At 39.6% G+C, this 21,141-nt stretch overlaps 2 protein-coding genes across 3 annotated transcripts in view; both read right to left on the bottom strand.

Annotated features, from left to right (window-relative positions):
* Window positions 1–639: 639 nt before the first annotated feature.
* LOC115017666 (synaptosomal-associated protein 25) lies at window positions 640–17,525 on the bottom strand. The gene is made up of 8 exons (XM_029446321.1): window positions 17,429–17,525; window positions 11,075–11,266; window positions 7,529–7,570; window positions 6,442–6,490; window positions 4,121–4,232; window positions 2,762–2,908; window positions 2,462–2,606; window positions 640–1,398 (listed from the first exon to the last, which is right to left on the bottom strand). Exons 2-8 carry the CDS (start codon window positions 11,153–11,155, stop codon window positions 1,333–1,335), a joined length of 642 nt encoding a protein of 213 aa, XP_029302181.1. The 5' UTR covers window positions 11,156–11,266; window positions 17,429–17,525; the 3' UTR covers window positions 640–1,332.
* Window positions 17,526–19,767: 2,242 nt separating this feature from the next.
* capns1b (calpain, small subunit 1 b) overlaps window positions 19,768–21,141 on the bottom strand; it is a 12,283-nt gene continuing 10,909 nt past the window's right edge. For both annotated transcript variants that reach the window (XM_029446955.1, XM_029446956.1), the window contains one exon: window positions 19,768–20,147. In XM_029446955.1, the coding sequence (XP_029302815.1) occupies window positions 20,121–20,147 (27 nt within the window). In that variant the 3' untranslated portion in view covers window positions 19,768–20,120. The remainder of the gene's footprint in view (window positions 20,148–21,141) is intronic.

Genomic DNA, 21,141 nt, shown 5'->3' with positions numbered 1-21,141 from the left:
GCGTTTTGTTCTCAGTAGTCTTAAACCTGCTGTGTGACATGCATGGAGGGCTGCTTAGGTAAGCAAAGGTCACCAGCTTCATTGTACTTACATAGCCTATTGGGAATAACCATACCATTAAACACAAACCATCTGATTTCCAGCATTACTCTACGCCACAATATAGGTCAAGACTGGCTTTGGACAACAATATTGCCAAACCATCCATAGCAGTTGATGTAACAATGTGATTGACTCTAATGAAAAACACACAGAGCAGAAAATAGTTGCATTTCATTTTCAAGAAACGTGAGTTTTGACAGTGTCAGCAAAACCATAATGAGATCAGATTCCCTTTCAAGTGATAGTATAAGATAAGAAAGACAACACCAATTCATCGTCATTTTTCACCACCATTTTATATCAACATAGAGAAGAAAGAAGATGGAGAGGCCAGCAAGAGGCGCAGGTTCCATTTATGTCCGCTTGGTGTCGCCAGAAATCTTTGTCTGGGGACAAATACGTGTTTCCTTCCTCTGGGCAATACCCGGCTGCGCCTGCAGAGGGCGCCATCATGCACGTGTTTCACTCTGTGGGACATTTCAGACTAGAGACAGGGGGAGGGGTGTGTTACACAATGATGTCTACAGTGGGGTGGGGTTGCTAGTTAATGATAGTTGTATATGTTTTTTTGTTAAATGTGTACATATATCTTGCACACAGAGTTATTACAGCTTTGTTATTAAATGATCTGAACGGTAGAAATAAAAGGCTACTTATTGGCTAAAGATGGACCCCCCGGCCCGAGGAGCTGCTCTACGCTGTGTTGTTTTCCACATGTTCACCTTTTGTGAAATAATTTCAGATTTTGTCTTTCAGATTCTGCTCTCTGCTGCTGTTGGTGGTGGTGATGATGCTGCTGCTGCTGCAGTGATCCAGTTTCCCCACAGGGATCATTAAAGCTTCCTAAATCTCTGCCGAGTGACCTCAGAGGCCAACTTGAGGGGAAATAAAGAATGTGAAATGTAAAGTGACAAAGGCCTTGCTGTGAAATAGACTCATAATAATCAATATTTCATCAGTCATATCAGTATCACAGCAAAACTATGACTGCCTATTATTAAGACAATAAATACAAACACAAGAAAATAATTGAGACATCACTAGTGAGAATAATGGACTCAAAGTCTCTAGGAATATCACAGCAATAATAATACAGGAAGGAAAATTATACTTAAAAATGGCCTATGTAGATCCCAGAATACCAGCAGCAACACTTTGGCACAGCATGCAGAAGCATAGTAATGCAAGTAGGATGAATTAGAAGAAAAAGAGTGACATGGAAGAACCCTCCTATCGCTTCATGAGGTTGTTGGCTATCTGGTTAGCAGCGTCGATGCGTGACACGTTGAGAATAGCCTGTAGAGAGAGAAGAAAGAAACAGGAAATGCAAATAAGAACCTGAGGGGCAGAACCGCTGGAGCTCTCTGTCTATCTCTCAAATTTAACTTTGCTTTATTGCAATGGCTAATCAAATACAGTTCTGCGAAAGCAGGTTGTGAAGAAACTAAAGCAATGGTAAAATATTTTTTCATAGTATAGTATTCAAATATTCAAAACTAATTATTGAAAATAAACTATTACCGATGTATGCATCTCTCACCACATTCCCACTAAAGCAGGAGTGTACTGCTTTCATCTCTCTTTCTCTTGCAGCTCATCAGAGCACAAGCACACATTTGTTCTCCTTATTAAATCAAGCCACTACAGAGGACATGGTTGAGTTCCTGCTGTGGTGCTGAAAGAATAGACACTTTCCGTTCTGTGAGATGTTTGAATGGAAGGCAGGGTATTTAGAAATCCCAACAGTATGATTTCCAGTAACAACTGATTGGTAGTGTGATGTTTCTTTTTTGATTGGGTTGTATATGTGTTTTATAACCATTGCAAACAAAGGTTCCCCAAGTGGATCCATTAAGATTTAAATGAAAATGAATCTAGTAATATTTGGTCTCATCCGATGTTACGTGGTCATTTTTTGTGGCCTCTTCATATACTGTAAGAAGGGGATGAAGTCACTGTGACTCCAGTTTGGCAGTTTTTTTTTTTACCAGAAGTGACACATGAGGGTGGAGCACAAGTACAACAGAACCCTGAACAAGACATTTGTAGGCGACCAAAATGTTACAATTAACTTTCACAATGACTCAAGTCCACATCTCTGATTGAGACATAAACTCATCAGAAAGTTACTGAGGTAATAAATCAAGTTAAGGTCATTTTCTCATAGACTTCTATACAATCTGACTTCTTTATGCAGTCTCATGCTCTGCAAGTTTAAGGCACTTCTGCATTTTCATGCACACAGGTTGCCACTTTGGCATAATGTGATTTTGCTTTATATACATTTGTTGATATTTGGTGGAGTTCTGCGACACACTGTGATATGAACTTGATAAGCATTGTAATGTGTCAGCAGTACCTCTCCCTCTATGCGACTGATCTGGTTGTTCTGCATGTCCATCTCGTTGCCCATGTCCAGGGCCATGCTCTTCAGATTTCCGATTATGCTGCTGACATGAGTCAGGTTCTCCTCCATCTCGTCCTCACGGGCATCGTTAGTCACCCTGAGAGCGGTAAAAAGTGTGTGTGTGTTTGTGTTCATGTTCTTTGTTTGGGCAGCTGCCCATATGACTGATGACTTCTAGTATTACATTACATTACACAGCTGCCTCTCCTAACAACCACCCTACAGTAACACACTTCATTAAACTCTCTCTACCTCCGAATGTGTCCTCCGCTCATAATCATTTGTTCCCTCTCATCTACGACTCGAGACGACGGCGGTTGATTGGACACGGCGCCATCCTGACCCGAGCCTCCGCCCCAAACTGCCTTGTACGCTCGACTCTCCTCAAAGGCCTTCAGTCTGAGAGAGAGAGAGAGAGAGAGAGAGAGAGACAGAGAGAGAGGGGGGGAGCGAGAGAGACAGATAGAGACAGACAGAGAGAGAGAGAGACAGATAGAGACAGACAGAGAGAGAGAGAGACAGATATATATAGAGCGACAGAGAGAGAGAGAGAGATTAAAAAAAATCCAGTAGAGAGGACAAACATGTTGTAAGTATGATATCTAAACAGCTGAAAATCCAAACAGCTGCGAAGCAAGCAACAAAAGAAAGCTAGAGCAATTCATGAATACAGTCTGAAATCTAGGCTACTCTTGTGGGAAAATCTGACACATTTATGTTTTTTAATGGACTTTATCAGTGTGCAATGTGTACTATCTAATGAACTACGCTAAATGAAATTAAACAAACAGAAATAATAATGTTCCAAAAATGTTTTAAAGGAATACTTCACCGCCAAAATGATAATTTGCATATCAATAATTCACCCTGCGTTGCCTTAAAAATCGCAAAGAAATCTTAGTTTTTCTTGCATGCCTCCACGATAAATGAAGAATCAAAAAACGGAAAAAGTTCTTCATGAATTGAAGTAAATTTCGGCCGCTTTTAACAAAATCAAAACTATATCAAAACATCCGTTTACAAACTCTCACAATAGTGCAGTCTCACGAAAGGACAAGTAGCGCGCTGGTGCAAGCGTGAGACTGTTTGTGCGGACCTGGGAAGTAGAGAGCATACGACTGGAGAAATTAGATGCCTTGATATAGTTTAGCTGTTGTTATCCGCGGCCCCCATTTACTTCAATTCATTAAGATTTTCTCCATTTTTGTTTTTGGATTCTTCAATGATCATTTGTATATTCTAATCTGAGTCTTCCTTTAATTCTAAATCACTCTTTCAACAAGAAATTGACTGCTATCTTCTGGGGGATCACCATACACTTCAAGTATCCATCATTACTGAATTATATGCTTGACTGTAGACAAATTGGCTATTTTTGCATGTTTAGCTGTATTTCGAAGCGCCCATTGTTTCTGTCTTTCAGTCTCTGGAGAGCACAAGGCAGATGATGCAGATGGCTGAGGAGGCACACACACACACACACACACACACACACACACACACACACACACACACACACACACACACACACACACACACACACACACACACACACACACACACACACACACACACACACACACACACACACACACACACACACACACCTACTTATCACAGGAGCAGAGGCCACAGCACTTGCCCAGGTCTGTCAGGTTTTTCTCGGCCTCCTTCATATCAGAGTTGATCTGATCCAAGCCCTCCTCTATACGCTCCAACTGCTCTATGAGAGGAGAAGGAGGAGGATAGAGGAGTATGCGGGAGAACAAAGGTGGACATGGAGAAGGAGAGGGAAGACAAAGTGGGAAAGAGGAAGGTGGTGGAAGAGGAAGGTTAATGCATGTAGAAAGGAGGGAGGTGAAGGTGAGAAGAAACAGCAGAGAAAGAAGTATGCAAAAGACCAGAAGGAAAATGGGAAGAATGGAGGGAGAGGATGGTGGAGGGGAGAGGAGGAAGAAGGCAAAAGCAAATCATCAACTATTTCTTAAAAGCCACGCAGCTGAACTGAAAAACCAGCCACCAGCAACTGAACATGGGACGCCCAAGAAGTCAATCACAAATCAGAAATACTGTCACTCGGCACTAACAAGCGGGCCACACGGGGACGAGCTGTGCTATTTGCACCCTGACCTGAGTGCCCAGTTCCATCATGTTTTAGTTGAATTGGAATGAGGGGTATCATTAGCATTGATTGCAGAATGATATATCTCCTGTATGCGAATTACTGGAGATATAATTTAGATCGAATAGTATTTTTGGCGCCCAAAAAGATATTCTGAATTGTGATTAATGTGTGAATTGTGTTTCCCGTATGACATGAAATTGGTGAAAATAGCTACAATGCAAAGAAGAGATATTTTCATGATGATGTTCCCACATGTGTACGCTGTACTGTTCAATTCAGAGTTAACCAATTTTGCTAAATGCTACTTGAATGTAGCCATTGTTAAAATACCAATGGCTACATTCAAGTAGCAATCGAGTGCGTTTGTGCATATACTGTATATGCATGTATGTTCATGTATTTATCACGAGTGGTCATTGTGGAATAAAGAAAAGTCTAAAGAACATTTTGGAAAAATATGGTTTGATAAGTAACTTAAACCCCTAACATCGATCAAAGAGTACAAATAATGGATGCATGGATGGAAACAGTGGTGTTCTTATTTTGTAAAACCAAATTTCAACAGAAACATTATTGGCTTAACCTCAATGGAACTGGGCACCAGTTTAAGGTGCGGATCCCCAACCAGACCTACTTCCTGACTGGCCAGATACACAGACCACAGCAGTGGGCCATGTCTGTGAGATTCTTCTCTGCCTCTCTCGTGTGCCTGTTGATGGAGTCCATGCCTTCCTCATTACTCTCCAACTGCTCTATTAGGAATAGTTTTATGGTGCTGGCTTTTATTGTGTTCTAACAACAGTAGACTGAAAAGACTTTCAGAAGCTAACGGACAAGTTAGCTTCTGAAAATCTTTCCTGGCAGGAATGAATCTGCAAATTCACCACTGTATGACATTACAGCACAATAACAATCCATGTTAATCCTTGTTAAGACACGACTGAAAAGCAACAAATGTGTAAAGAGGACTGTGCTGAAGTTGTTAGACAGCACAGCAGTCTGTTCGGCTTCCTGTCTTTGTGCTAACGCCTGTACCGCTATTAAGCTTGCAGAGATTAAATTAATATTTATCTCTTAAAGTGGCAATAGTCATGGTTTATGCCTTTTTCCAAGCTTTTTCTGAGAGGAGGTCCAGTCTCAGACTTTGAAACCACTGCTATAGAATAATGACACCATTAGTTTAAAGATTGGTTCCCTATAAGCCGTTTCACTATGCAATAATTCTGCCTGCCACCGGGTACGATCTCCCAAGAAAATGAAGGCTCCATTTATGGCACAAAGCCTGGGAAAACTAAATAGATTTTGCCCTGTGCAGTGTTTCCAACAATGTTCCAATGAAAGTAGTTAGCACTAGCGTCAACATTTGATAACAGTTGCCAGATGACGTGCATAAAGTTTAGAGATTGTGTTGGTTGCAGCGATGGAGAGACTGCCATGAGGAGAGGGAGAGACCCTGTGCTGTTGGCAGAAGAGCCGTGTACTGAGATTACTCTGAGCAGCATTGAAATGAAATACAATATAATATATTTGAATATATTTCTTGCTTTTGTCCTGATCGTCTGAATAAGTCAAAACGATCTAGTTGTCTTTGCGACAACGATGAAAACAATAATGCCCATTGAAAAGACTGGAGGAGGGGGTTGAAAAGAGGTCTTTTGCTACTTTAAATATTAAAGCAAAACTAAAATATTAGAGCAAAAATCCTTACTTTCTTCCTTGGAAAACAGACCTTTCTACTTTACAGTCAAGTACACTTGAAAAAGCTTTAAAAGGAGAATTTAAAGAGTGATCAGACAGAACTGATTACCTCCTTGTTCATCCAGCATGACCACAGCTCGGATCCCAGCATCTTTGCTCTGCAGGAAGGAGCACATAAAACCACTCAAATACAGAAATCACGTTACCAATAGCAAGCTGTTGGAGTGCATGATTTCCCTTCTTCTAAGCAGCCATTGGTTTCACTTCAATTCTGTGAAAATCAGCTTGCAGAATGTTGCAGGTAGATAATGGCAGACAGTCTTCACACCTTCAATCACAGACTGAAGACTCACCTGTTTCGACTGCAACTCGACGACAAATTAAATTATTTGTAGCTAATGGTTGAATTTGTATTCTATTGTTTCTGTATGTTGCACTTTTGTTTGGCTTATTTGAAGCTATTGTTCTGCACTTAAAGGATTGTAACTATCTGAAGACAATGTACTTGTTGTATCCTCATGATTGTTTGCACTTTTTGTAAATCGCTTTGGACAAAAGCGTCAGCTAAATGAACTGTAATGTAATGATAATAATAATAACAATAAACAATAAAACTCTATATGAAAGCATTCTTGAACACAACACCAGCAAGAAATTTCAAAACAGATCCTGCTCACCTCTTACTTGCAATTTTGACAAAAAAGGCAACAAAGTGATCAATATTATAGATCATCTGCAGCAAGTTGTTTTTTAACAAAAATAAACTGAAACTAACAGACAATATAAATATTAGTGCAACTTTGTATTAAATGTGGGACTAAACTGGTTAAGCTACTGTACATGTATGTCAGTCTAACCAGCATGTTGTCTTTCCCTGCTGTGTCGTCTCTGCTTTAACACACTTTAGATTTCAATGTTTTCCAGCAGCGTATAGTTAATCACATCCCAGCACCTGTCTTGTTTAAAGACATCTTTGGTTCCACACTGGAAACACAGAAGACTAATGGTAAGATGATGATGCTAACACAATAATGAGGGGAAATTCTTGACGAGGTTCTCTCTCTGGCTCTGTCTTTATGAGTTTTAATCACTGCAGGCCTCACTAGTTCTCTGGCTGTGTGTGTGTGTGTGTGTGTGTGTGTGTGTGTGTGTGTGTGTGTGTGTGTGTGTGTGTGTGTGTGTGTGTGTGTGTGTACCTCCTCAACCATCTGCATCATCCGCCTTGTGCTCTCCAGGGACTGAAAGACAGAAACAATGGACGCTTCAACATACAGTACATTCAGCATGCAAATAGAGTCAAGCATATAATTTAGTAATAATGGAAAATAAAGTTTACAATTATATATGTTCGCAATGAATTGATGTTCAGTTTGATTTAAATTTAGACATTATTTCTCCTCTGGATATCTCAAGTTTTTTAAACTTTAAACACTATTTCTTTCATCTGGTCTTTTCTCCATAATTTCAGCATTTTACAGCTCAAAGCTCCACAAAATACATTAAAAAAAACTCAACAGAAATCATGACCCGGTTACTCAAGATAATCCACACACCTTGTTGTCAGCAGGTTCATGTAGGAACTATTTCCTACATGAAATCTTTATTTTTTAAATCTAGTTCTATTGTTTTGGAGAGAAGGCAGACATCTCTACGGCCCATATCTCCAACACTCAACTCAGACAAAACAATGTAGTTTGATAAAGCACTAGAAGTAAGAGGAAAATATATATTTTAGAAAACATACAACAGACATGATTTCATGCGTTTACACTGTAGGCAACTCCCACGCACGGAAATTCTCTCCAGTCTTTCCATCCCCTGCTGCGTGTGCGTGTGTGTGTGTGTGTGTGTGTATGTGTGTTGGGTAAATATCATGTTCATCCTTAGAGACTTCCCCATGATGAGGTGACAAATGGCTTTGACCTGCAGCAACCTTTAAACCCCATGGTGTGTGTGTGTGTGTGTGTGTGTGTGTGTGTGTGTGTGTGTGTGTGTGTGTGTGTTTAACACCGCCCCTCAGTGTATGAGCTAATCCATGACTGTTGGTTCCCTGCAGATAATGGCACTGGGAGACCAGTTATCTCTATGGCAACCAGGTGGGCCAGGTGTCGTTAAAGGACCACTCCCCTCAGGCAGAGCTCTGTCCTCTGTAGCTCACAAGAGGTTGGACACATTAGTAACACTGTAACACCGTCTCTTGTGTGTGCTGTGAGGGCTGAGACGTTGTTACGATCCCCATGATCCCCGTTTCTTTGTGTCATGAAAGGATTATATGTGTTACACACACACACACACACAAGTAGCTCTAAAGGTGTGTAGGAAGAGTGAACATCTGCGTGGATTTCTTTTCTTAAACTAAACTTGATGGCCTTTTCTTTATCTGGAGCCTCTTCAAACTTCCCTTTATAAACCTAATAAACCCTTTGCTGTAAAATAAGTCTAAAAGCAAGTAATGAAATGTCATTACTTGGTTGCTGTTGTTGTGAAATATCCGGGCACTGCTAATGTAAAAAGATGTTCCTATCTGATGCCAACTGTGACTAAGTTTAGCCAAATAACTGCAGACTATATTTTAACTGAAGAATTTGATCTGTAGTCTTTTATAGAGCTGAAACAATTCTGAATAATTCATTAGTTAGTGGACAAAAAAGATGAATGAACAACCATTTTGATAATAAATAAATCTTAATCTCTTCTTGAAGGAGTCGGTGGCCTGTGGAGCCCTCAGGTGTTCTGGGAGGGAATTCCACAGGTCAGGAGCGGCTGAGCAGAAGGCCCGATCGCCCATGGTGCAGAGCTTGGTCCTGGGGGGGGGTGGAGCAAAGTTTTTTTAGAGGAGCGGAGGCTGCGTGTGGAGGTTTGTTGAAGGAGGAGTTCCTTGAGGTCTGGATGTATTGGAGCTTCTGAAGGCTCCCGCTTGGAATCCCGATGAGGAGAGCCTTGCAGTAGTCCAACCTTGAGGAGACAAAGGCGTGGACGAGTTGTTCAGCATCTGACAGGGAGAGTGTGGGGCGGAGTTTTGCAATGTTCCTGAGGTGGTAGAAGGAGGTCTTGCACAGATGTTTGATGTGGTTGTCAAAGGTCAGATGAGGGTCAAATCCTACACCAAGGTTGGTGACTGGTGGTGATAAGGGGATGTCTTGGCCAGAAAAGGTGATGTGGGTTATGGGGGAAGACTGGACCTGGTGTGGTGTGGTGTGCCAACTAAAATAGCCTCTGTTTTTGAGCTATTTAATTGAAGGAAGTTTTCTTTCATCCAAGCCTTTATCTCCTCAAGGCAGGTGTTCAATGATGATGATGATGATGATGATGATGATGATGATGATGATGATGATGAAGATGTTGACAGTGTGGCATCGGGTCGGTTTTTATATATAGCTGTGTGTCATCAGCGTGGTAATGGAATGGTATTCCATGCTGGCTGATGACACGGCCAAGGGGCAGAGTGTAGAGGGTAAACAGAGTGGGGCCAAGAACCGACCCTTGAGGGACACCACAGGTTACTGGGTGTATCTGCGAACTTGCATCTCCCAAGGATACATATTCTGTTCTTCCAGAGAGGTAGGACTGGAACCAACTCAGGGTTTTTTTGAGAAGTGGTCTGATGATGGCAGTTTTTAGAGCAGATGGGACATGACCAGTCTGGAGCGAGAGGTTAATGACTTTGGTGATCAGGGGGCTTAAGAGTACAAATGTTGGATTTTACCAAGGCTGTGGGAAAAGGGTCCAGTGCGCAGGTGGAAGGTTTCATCCTGAGGATGACGTCCTCAACCTCTTGCTGAGAGATCTCCAAGAAGACACAAAGAGGTGGGAAAATCCCAGGCTGTGGGTTGACAGCAGGGACAGACTGAGTGGAGGAGCTGGAGAGAAAAGAGCGGATGGTGTCGACTTTAGTTTTGAAGAAAGTAATAAAGCTATTGCACTACTCTTCTGTGGTATCGGTGTGTGAAAGAGTTTGTGGCCTGAGGAGATGACTTATGGTGGAGAACAACTGCTTGGAGTTTCCAGGGTTTTTATTGATATTGGAGTAGAACTGTGTCCGTGCGTTTCTGAGTGACTCAGAGTAGGCTTTTTGGTGTTCTTGATAGGCTAATTTATGAACACTGAGTCCAGATTTTGCGAAACGCCTCTCCAGTACACGCCCAGCTGCCTTCATGGTCTGTAGCTCTGAAGTGAACCAGGGGGCTGAGCGTGAGAAGGTGACTGTCTGACTTTTCACCGGAGCGTGGAGATCCAGGATATTGCTCAGTGTTCTATTGTAGAAATCCACTGATTCACTGACTGTTGTGAAGTTTGCAGAGGGGATTTGCTGGAGGTCCTACGTCATGATGTCTGTGTTGATGTTTTTAAGATTTCTGAAGTGAATTTGGCGTTTGGGCTTGGTCTGGTGAGACAATTTCAACTCCATTGAGATGGCCTTGTGATCAGACACTCCCAGATCGTACGCCAACAGATTTTTAATGGGGACTGCTTTCTCCAGGGTTTAAGATTCCTTGAACCCATGAAAATGCACATTGAGTCTTGCAAGAACACAGTGAGTGAAATTAAATTTGTGGCAGTGCCAGGCGAATTTTGGTCAAAAACATTTGCAACTAAAGAGTCTATTTCAATGTCAGTGTTTATCCGACACTATGCTTTATTGTTCTAAAGGGTAAATTCACCTCGTAAAAGTGTTTTTTTCAAAGCAAATTTACAGCTATAATAATCTACTTGGAGGGAAGCCTTGTTGATGTTCTCCTTACCTCATCTGTGACCTGATTGGCTCTCCTCTGCAGCTCCTGCTGCTCTGTCAAGATGGGCGGGTCTGACGCCATGTTGGCCATGTGTGTGTGTGTGTGTGTGTGTGTGTGTGTGTGTGTGTGTGTGTGTGTGAGTGTGAGTGTCTTCAGTCCCAGGTGACCAGATTAGGCTACAGCATCAGGTGGTTTTGGCACCTGGAGAGCAGAGTAACACCATGATTATTTATGAGAACAGAATCGAGCAGAAAGATGAGCTGACAGACAGACAGACAGACAGACAGACAGACAGACAGACAGACAGACAGACAGACAGACAGACAGACAGACATCTCATCTACAGTTCATTTCACCAGGATAATCCACTTGATACGGCTTTCCAGGGAGTCCTGGTTGTATATATTAACGCAAGACACTACAGGCAAAAACATTGAATTTTCATGCAGTTTTCAATTTTGGGAGTTTGGGATTTATTGCTTCCATAACATGTCTTCTTTCAAACTAGTGGAATGGAAACATCTAAAATTTCATTTTGTGTTTATTTTACTAACTTTGTCTATTTGCGACTGTAGATTTCTCCTAAATTCAACAACATTTTTGCATTAGATCATTCCTTATTTACATATTAAAAATGATTGACATTTGTAATGAACTGGGAAAGGTCCACGGTGATATCTATTAGGAATTGTATTTACATATCTTTAAAGGTTGTTTTCTCAAAATGAGTTTTCTTCTCAGACTCTGAGCCAGAGATCTCCCCTTCAGTAGCACTTACACACACCAAACCTTCCACTTTGCTTCCTCTCTATATTCTGAAGCTTTTTACAGACGGCTTTGTTCACATGTCATTCAGAGCTGATGTTTATAGAAACATGTACAGTATAACTAAAAACATGTTTTCTTTATGGCTGTTGACAGTATTTTCTGATTTATGGAGTGATAAAAAGAGATATCCAAAATTCCCTCAGTAAAAACCTTTGGCACAACAAAATGAAACAAGAATTTTGAACCTGGCTTTATCCAATGTTAGCATTTCTGTTCTGTAAATGTATGTACATTAGCACATATTTAATAAGCTAATGCCTAACTTGCATATTTAAACATACACTTTCAGAACATTTGTAATATAAAAATGTGTTGTCTTGACGTAAGTAATCAACTGGGTAAGTGTTATGGTCTATTTAGTCTATCTGGTAACTATCTATTAGTTAAAGGTTTTTCATATTCACCTTTATGAAGTGTAATGGGGTCCAGATTTCATTTTCCATTTGAAAGCCTGTGGATAGTTAGTTCCTGTGTAGACCTGTGCAGCTGAAAGCAGATAGTGCCACAATAATACTGCAGGACTCGCACACTAATCTGTGCAAAAATAAATCCAGATTTTCAATCTCACATTTTGTCGTTTGTGCAACGTCTGAGAAATAAAGTACAATATTTTTATTTTATTTTGATTAACAAAAAATGTATTCAATACATTTGAATGCAAGTCAAGTTCATTAAACAGTTATCTTATTTTCAATTGGACTGTTATCATGATCGCACAATAATAATCATAACATAAGAAGCTTGTTGTTAGGATTACCATCTCTCTTAAAATCATAAATAAATACAGTGGGACCGTTAAGAAAACAAGCTTGAAATGGGATCACAAAATAATTTGTGACTCAGTAATGAATTCCAAACATTGTTGAATGACATAGAATCTCATTAATTAGTTTTCCAGGAGCCAGTTCTCCGGACAACCAGCTAGTTTACACGAGGCAGGCCAGTTAGTTGAGATACGTAGCTGCCAGTAAAATATTACAACAGACCTGAAACTGTCCTGTATAGTCTAGTCTGATCATCTCCATCCATCCATCTTCAAATATCTGCTAATCTGGTATTTCCCTATGCTGTTTCCCAATGCCGTCTATTTTTATAGAACTCTTGAAACTGTTTAAGCTGCACAGAAATCAGAAAGATCATTTCACTTGTTAGCAGATATAGTTCAACAACACTTTCAGAGTTATTAGACCAAATGTTTAGCGTTAGCATGTCAGCTAATTGATAAAAGTTAATGAAACATTGCAACTTGGATTGTTTCCACAGTTAGTCACTGCTGTTCAGCCTGACCAGGAATAACAAGGAACTTCACATTTTGAAGTTTGACTTAAATTATCCAGATGCTTTAAAACCATAGACTGTATATAAGAAGTGGACGTAGTCACCATGACGTCACTTATTGGTTTGTGGATTACAGTTTTGAAGCCTTGAGTTTAGCGTTTCAGCTGTCGCCATCTTGTTTTTCTGTAACCAGAAGTGACACGAGGGGGTGGAACTGAGTGCGACCGTGCAAAGAGCAGGACGTTTTAAGCAACCAAGTGTTAAACTGAAAGTTCTTAGATGAAAACACAGACAACACCCAAACCTGACAACACCGTGGTAGCAACCTGTCAATCACAATGTAGCCCCGCCCTAAAGCTGCTTTATCGTCTATTTTACTGTGAATAGGAACATCCTTTACAAAATGAACATCGTGCTGTATTGATGAAAACTTTAAACTAGAGATTGTGACCATAAACTCATTAGGAAAATGTTTACTGAGGTAATTTCCTCATAGATTTCCATACAATCGCACTTCTTTTTGTAAGCAGTGGAGTCGCCCCCTGATGGATATCAGAGAGAATGCAGGTATAAGAGACTTCTGCATTGGCTTCACTTTTCAGATCCGGAGGTTGCTGATCATGGAAAACAGATTTCTCATATAAACTGTGCGTAATTCTGTTGCTTATTAATAATTCTTCAAGGACACTTTTATTTACCCGGACATGTAGGTATTTTATGAGTTATGACTGAAATGCTGCATAAGACAATTCCAATTTTACAGTCTCTACAGTCAGACAACAACAAGCCGTTTTTTTAACGGCTTTGTGTGCACGTCTCCGCAACATCAGGTACAACCAGGTGTTGGGTCCACACACACACACACACACACACACACACACACACACACACACACACACACACACACACACACACACACACACACACACACACACACACACACACACACACACACACACACACACACACACACACACACACACACACACACACACACACACACACACACACACACACACACACACACACACACACACACACACCTTTCTTTTCAGACATTGTGTTATCAGGCTGGAGCTTCATAATTAGGCCTAAACACTAATCACCACCTGCTGGAATAAAGAAGATGAAGGAGGGACGGCAGAGAAGAAAAGAAGAAATTCTCTTGATGTTCTTTGGTGCAAACTGGAATCACATAAACAGAGAGGGGACTGTAACTAAACAACATATTGATTATACCTGCCATAAACTGATGAATCTTTCAGTCTATAAAATGTACATAGCAATGAAACAAGACCAGATTTTCTATTTGATTTCAAACTAAAATCACCTAATTGAATTGTTTAAGCACTAACAAAGACACTTGCAGACTTTCCTTCAGCCCAAAAACACTTGAGTGTGAGACTGCAGTACTGAAATCTCTACTTGTATTTATGTAAAGATAACAATAGAGTGCTGCAGGAATGAGTCCTAAAACCCTGAAATTAGTCAGCATCTTTCACTTCCAATTCCCTCGTCTTGAAATCAACAGGTTTTTTGGATGGGTTTTTGGTTAGATGCCTAAAATACGGTCTGTGGTCAACACAAGCTTAAGAGATTTTGCCATTATGTTTTACGACATAAAATACGTCAGTAAATGTCTTAAAAAAGGAACACGGGGAAACGGTGGTGGTGACGTTGAAGTCATGCGACCACGCTGTAGTTTCTTTATAGTCTAGCGTCAGCTTTTTACTTGATTGCATTTACGCTTCACAAAAGTGCTGATTAATTGTGAAGATTATCTTGCTGAAAAAAACGTGTAGGTATCATAAATGTTTGGTTGCCACTGACCTTATTTTCTGCAATAATCCAAAATTCAACAGAATCTCGTTGGGTTTTTGTTGGGTGAACAGGGCGATGCTAACTTCCTGGTTGGCCTCGGTTAAAGCAGTTCCAGATGTAGGCTAATAACATAAAGTTTACTTGAATGTATCTTCAGAAGCATGCAAAACTTTTCAATTTTCAAAAGTCTGCAGAAGGTCAAAGGTCAATTTTGATGTTGTTTTAACAAAGCAGGCACATTGTATACTACATATGTGCATGTTTTTGAATAATATGTCTTTTGGCAACAGTGGAGAAATGAAGCAATCACCAGGACTGGTTATGATTGACTCAGACAACAGTCTAAATCCATAGAAATCCTTCCACACTTCCTGGTTACCGTTCAAGGTAAACAATAGAATAACACAGTTCATGTTAAATAGTCTGCAAGCAGTGGGCACTTACAGGTATTTCATTGGCCAACGCAATGCGTTACCTGATGACATCACATTGAGCTGCAAAAGCAAAAGTAAAATAATCATTTTGAAGGATCTTTCTTTTTTTTCTACAGTTGAGTTTTCCTTGCAAACAGCATCTCATGGACTTGACAGGAACTGCAGGGTAACCGTTAAACCCCTCTGCAGACACCAGCAACAGAAATGCTGGTGAGTATGAGTCCTTGTTATGCTTCTCCTGAGACCTGCCAATTCACATTACACTGAGGCCTTTCTTTCAAACCCCATGCATGCAGTTTATTTAGGTCATGATGTACTGTGAAAAGTACATCCTGGGCTTTCCAGTGATGTATCACACATGGAGGTGTGACCCACAGAGCATATTTGATGTATTTTCAAATAGTGGGAAGGGAGTCAAGTGAGTCAAGGGAGTCACATTTATAAAGATACTTTGTTTTTGTGCCTTATAAGGATGTTGTTTTATTTATGAGCGTTTTAACTAGATTGTATCCACATTTTAGAAGTGTTTGTTAATTTTAAGCCTTTCAAAAGTACACATTTTAACCCATATCCTTTGTGGTCATCTTCAATTATTTGCATATTTCAGGAAACAAAGTACTGAGTGAGGCAGGAAAGGTTTTGTTGAATATTATTGCGGGAGAGTCAGACATTGAGCTGTCAGGAGATGAGGAGGAAGTGAGGCAGGCAGTAGAGCAGGTTTTAAATTTAGTTTAATATTTTTCTCCAATATTTATCAAAATAAGGAAGAATAAAAAAGAAAACAACAGTGTGGTATGTTTCCTACAGCCAATACAAAAATATGTTCAAAAGAATCAAAACTACTAAAAACCTATTTTCTTCGGGGTCTCAGCAAATCGAGGACGCCCAACTTCGCAGTTACATTTAGATTCAATTTAAACCTGGTTTGTCAGGGACATGGAGATAGATTTGTCTCAATATTATTTGTGTGAATAGATTGACGAGCCGTGTTCAAATGTGTCATCTGTAAAATGTAAAACACTTTCCACAAATGCAAAAATAAAGATTTGTAAACTCAGACAAATATTTCGTAAATATATATAACAGATCTGAAAATACACAACAACAAAAAAAATCTGGGAAAACACTACATTGATTTACAAGTGAATTAAAAAGTATTTGTGAATATCTTTCTAACATTCGCTACCTTTAAAAATGATACCATCATCTAGTCAGGAAGCATGGAGACACAATGTCAACAGTCAGGTTTATGAACAGGCAGATAGTAAACAATGAGTCTACCGGCCACCTGGTGCATATTGTGACGTCCCCTGCACACTACACACTGCGCTGCACCTGCCTCACAGTAAACTCCAACTTCAATGGGCTCTGACTTTCAAATACAAGATATTTTTAACTTCTGCATTTTGGTCACTAACATACTGAGGAAATTACTCTGCAAGTATTCTTGTTTATTTCAAAATAGAACATGTTATAACAAATGATGATTGATGATACAGCAGGTGGTATTGATCTTTAAAAAGCCATGTGAGTAGAACAGGACAGATCTGCTGTTAAACACACTCACTGTTCTGTTGACACTGAGAGACGTACAGACTCTCCTTTGTAGCTTTCAGACCAAGACATTTTAGAATTCATTTATGCTGATTGGTTAATAAACTAATCTTATATTCTTTATTTAGCATGGTAGCTACAGGGGGGGTATTCACTACCACCAAACTTAGACATGTAGCCTTCATGTTTACTTCAAATATGTTCTTGTTTAAATCATTAAACTATATTTTAACACATTTCAACACTTCATACATTCCACTTCACAACTAAAAAACGTCACTGCAGGGACTATTTTTTATCACATCATCAACTTGCATTGAGTGGAAGTGAAGAAGCAGGCGGGTGTAGTTACTTTAAACGACATGTTCATTTGTTTGTTTGTTTCTGTTATATGAATCAAGTCTGCTCATATGTTCGTCAAAATAAATAAATAAATCAGCCCTCCTACCTTTTATCGGCTCTTCTTTAGATTCTCTCGGAGTTTTTGTCCAGATATCGCACATTAAAAAATCCACAGTCTGCAGCCGAAACCTGTTGCTCCTATTGTACCTCCTCAGCAGCATCTCTGATTCCTGTCTCCTCTGCCCCGCCCCTCCTCCACACAGGCCCCGCCCACCTCAGCTAATTGTTTCTAAAAGAATAATCAAAGTAATAATATTAATGTGTGATTATGGAAATTTTAAAAGATCACGTCAGATTTAAAATCCTCAATTCACCATGAAAATAAAATGTTCCTTTTATTTTGCCGGTAAGCCTAATACGAGTATTATAGGTATGATAATAAAACATAGAAATAGCATTTAATAATATTGGGTTATTATATAAACCCAATGTTAAATACGATAAACACACTAATTGGTCCCTATATAGGAATAAGATTTTTCAAATCTGATATAAATATATAAGATAAGGTAAGCCTTTATTGATCATCAGAGGAGGATGATCCTCTCTCCTCCCCTCCCTCTCTCCTCCCCTCCCTCTCTATCTGTATGCATTTATGTAAATGTATGTTACTAACTCATCATCCGGGGCATCATCCCCGGAGTTTCTGTGTCTCATGTGGCAGGTTGCCACTGATAAAGTTTACGTCAGGATCAGGAATCGTGGCTGCGCCTGCTGACCTGGTCCTGCTGGACACCGGGAAGCCTTATTGACATTTTCCTGGATTCATCCAAACTTTCTCTTTTTCAACACAACATAATTTCTGTCAAATGTTGTATTTGTACTATGTTGTTTATCCTGTACACACGACATCTATTGCACGTCTGTCCGTCCTGGGAGAGGGATCCCTCCTCAGTTGCTCTCCCTGAGGTTTCTTCCATTTTCCCCCTTTAATTATGGGGTTTCTTTTAGGAAGTTTTTCCTTGTGCGATGCGAGGGTCTAAGGACAGAGGGTGTTGTATCCTGTACAGTCTGTAAAGCACACTGAGACAAATGTATAATTTGTGATATTGGGCTATATAAATACATTTGATTTGATTTTAAATACATGTAAGATCTATGTGTAAGATATAAAAGGAAGGTCACATGAAATTACTGCTATTTTTCATCATTATGTAAAAAAGGAGGTTGTCGACCATGAATTGAAGAAGGGTGGTTTTAATCACGAAACTGAAAAAAGGAAGGGACTGATGCATACTGATTTGACCAGTTCAACTAAAGACTGTTTTTTGTTTCCTTTTTTTAGTCCTCAATAGATAAAATGATCTGGAAAATGATCAAGATAAGATAAAAAAATAGAAAATAAGGAACAATTTAATGTCCCCTTTGTGACGGTCCTGAACTCCACGACCTAAATCATGACCTTAACACATTGAGAAGAACAGGTTGCACACTAAAACCAGTCTCAACTTTTATTGGTCACCTTTAAACCAGACCTTTATCTTCAGTACAGACTCACTGCATGTATCAATCCTGGCGCACACTGCTGCAGATTTGTCATATTTGCTGAAACTGTCACTATATCCTGACAGTAGTGTATGAGACAGGTTATCTGTAAAAAAAAAAAAATCATGTTCCTCTCTCTTGCTGGTGCTCCTAATGGCATTTGCAAAATTCCAGCGAGTGAATGAAAACAGCCAAACAGAGCGGAGGATTCTCTAACACAGTGTCAATCACTGCTCGTGAACTCCAATCAAACTGTTTAGCCTAGTTAGACAGTTTAACTTTTAACTAGTCAGAGAATCCTCCGCTCTGATTGGTTGTTTTTCTTCTGCGCGAGCAGGAGAGAGGAACATGATTTCTTTACAGATTACCTGTCTCATACACTACTGTCAGGATATAGTGACAGTTTTCAAACATGACAATAGTGTTATTTTATTTAGATTATTAACTGCAGCTTTAAATGCGAGAAAAAATACTTAAAATAAACACTGCTGGGGCTGAAAACAAAGACTTCTGAACGGCTACACCCCTGCCTGTGACAAACTGATGACCTGTCCAGCGTGGTCCCCAAAATATTTTACGTAACCATATGATAAATTTGTATTCATGATTTTATTTATATTCTTTATTTTTAATGTTCAATTCTGATTTTGTGACATATTTTGTGTCATCTGTCTTTAATGTCAGTGTTAATCTCAATGTGGCCTTTCTGGTTTAATAATTCATTTAAAAAAAGAAAAATGGTCATGCTGGGATTGACTCTGGCCCCGAGGGAGAGCTGTTCCGAAAAGCAGGGCCATTACTTTATTTAGAATTGTAGTTATAGGACAAAATGTTGCATGAAAACTTGCATGAAAACAGAAAATCCAGAAGATGTCAGTCACAAACCAGTCGCAACAACACTTGAATGTCAGTTGTGTCACTTTATTCAGTTTCTGATAAAAATCAATACCTTCTAAAATTTGCCATAAAACATAAAATATAGAAATCTGTAACATGGGGATGTTAAAGCGCCACCGCCTGACAGCAGCAGGACAGTGCAACAGCAGCACCAGCTCCACTTTGGTCCCAGTTTGAATTTTTCTCTTTAGCTCTATGCTGACATTTTGGTGCTGCTACTATGAAGACAGCAGGTTTTTAAACACTATTGCACATCCGCAAGTGCACACACAAGTGTAATGAGAGGAATGACAGGAAGTGAAGGATGAGATGAAAGGAGAGAAGATTTGTTTGTGGAGCAGCTTCCCTCCGTCGCTTCAAGAATACATCGTCAACTGAAGCCACTGAGAGACAGAAACAGACAGAGTTAGTGTCACAGGAGCGCTGCATTCAACATGTCAGAATATCATCTGATCCCCAGATGTCTTCACTTGTCAATGAGCAAAGGGCGTTATTTCCAGTGGTGGAAGAAGTATTCGGATCCTTTACTGAAGTAAATGTACTAATACCACACTTTGAAAATACTCTACTACAAGTAAGAGTCCTGTATTCCTTACTGCATAGAATTATGTAAATATTACTGCCAAACTGTATTAGTATTTATAGTGCATTAAAATGTCCTCTGTCAGTGTTTTATATTATATCTGATGTTTCTGCTGCATTAATGTGTGTGTTGCATTTTACTGCTTCCCCTCCTTTATATCCTGTTGGTAGTTTAATATACACAATGCATCATATTCTATAAGATCATCATATGTTTGTATCTTTGTCTCCGTCCTGTGAGAACCACGTGTCTCGTTGAAAAGTCAACTTTTCATGAGTTCCTCAGAGAAACAGTTTTTAGCTTTGTGCTGATGCATTTTCCAGCTGATCCAAGAGGTTTTTTAAAGACTTTGAGACTTTTGAGAGCTGAAGAAGGAGGAGAATCTTCTCATAAAGGAACACTTCTAAGTCTAAAGTTACTTAAAATGGAAATACTCAGGTACAGTACAAGTACTTCAAATTTGTACTTAGGTACAGTACTTGAGTAAATGTACTTTACTTACATTCCACCACTTCTAATCTCCTGTAAAAATCCTATTTTCATCCCCCTCACTTTTATAGTTTCATGTGTCGTGACAGCAGATCACGACACATACACTAATATGTATCTCTGTGCGGTCACAACAATAAGATAATGAATAAGCTGCCCTACCTTACAGTCACCTGCAGACTCACTCAGGCTTAAAAAGCATCCAGACTAAGTTTTTCTTTCATCTACATTTTTATTTACAGATAATACTGTCCATAAATAAGACAGAGCTGAACATCAATCAAAACTCAGAGAGTAAAGCTCAG

This window comes from Cottoperca gobio, chromosome 13 (genome assembly GCF_900634415.1).
Source record: "Cottoperca gobio chromosome 13, fCotGob3.1, whole genome shotgun sequence".
NCBI lineage: Eukaryota > Metazoa > Chordata > Actinopteri > Perciformes > Bovichtidae > Cottoperca > Cottoperca gobio.
Note: the sequence above shows the minus strand (reverse complement) of the source record. Positions and strands in the feature narration are given on the sequence as shown.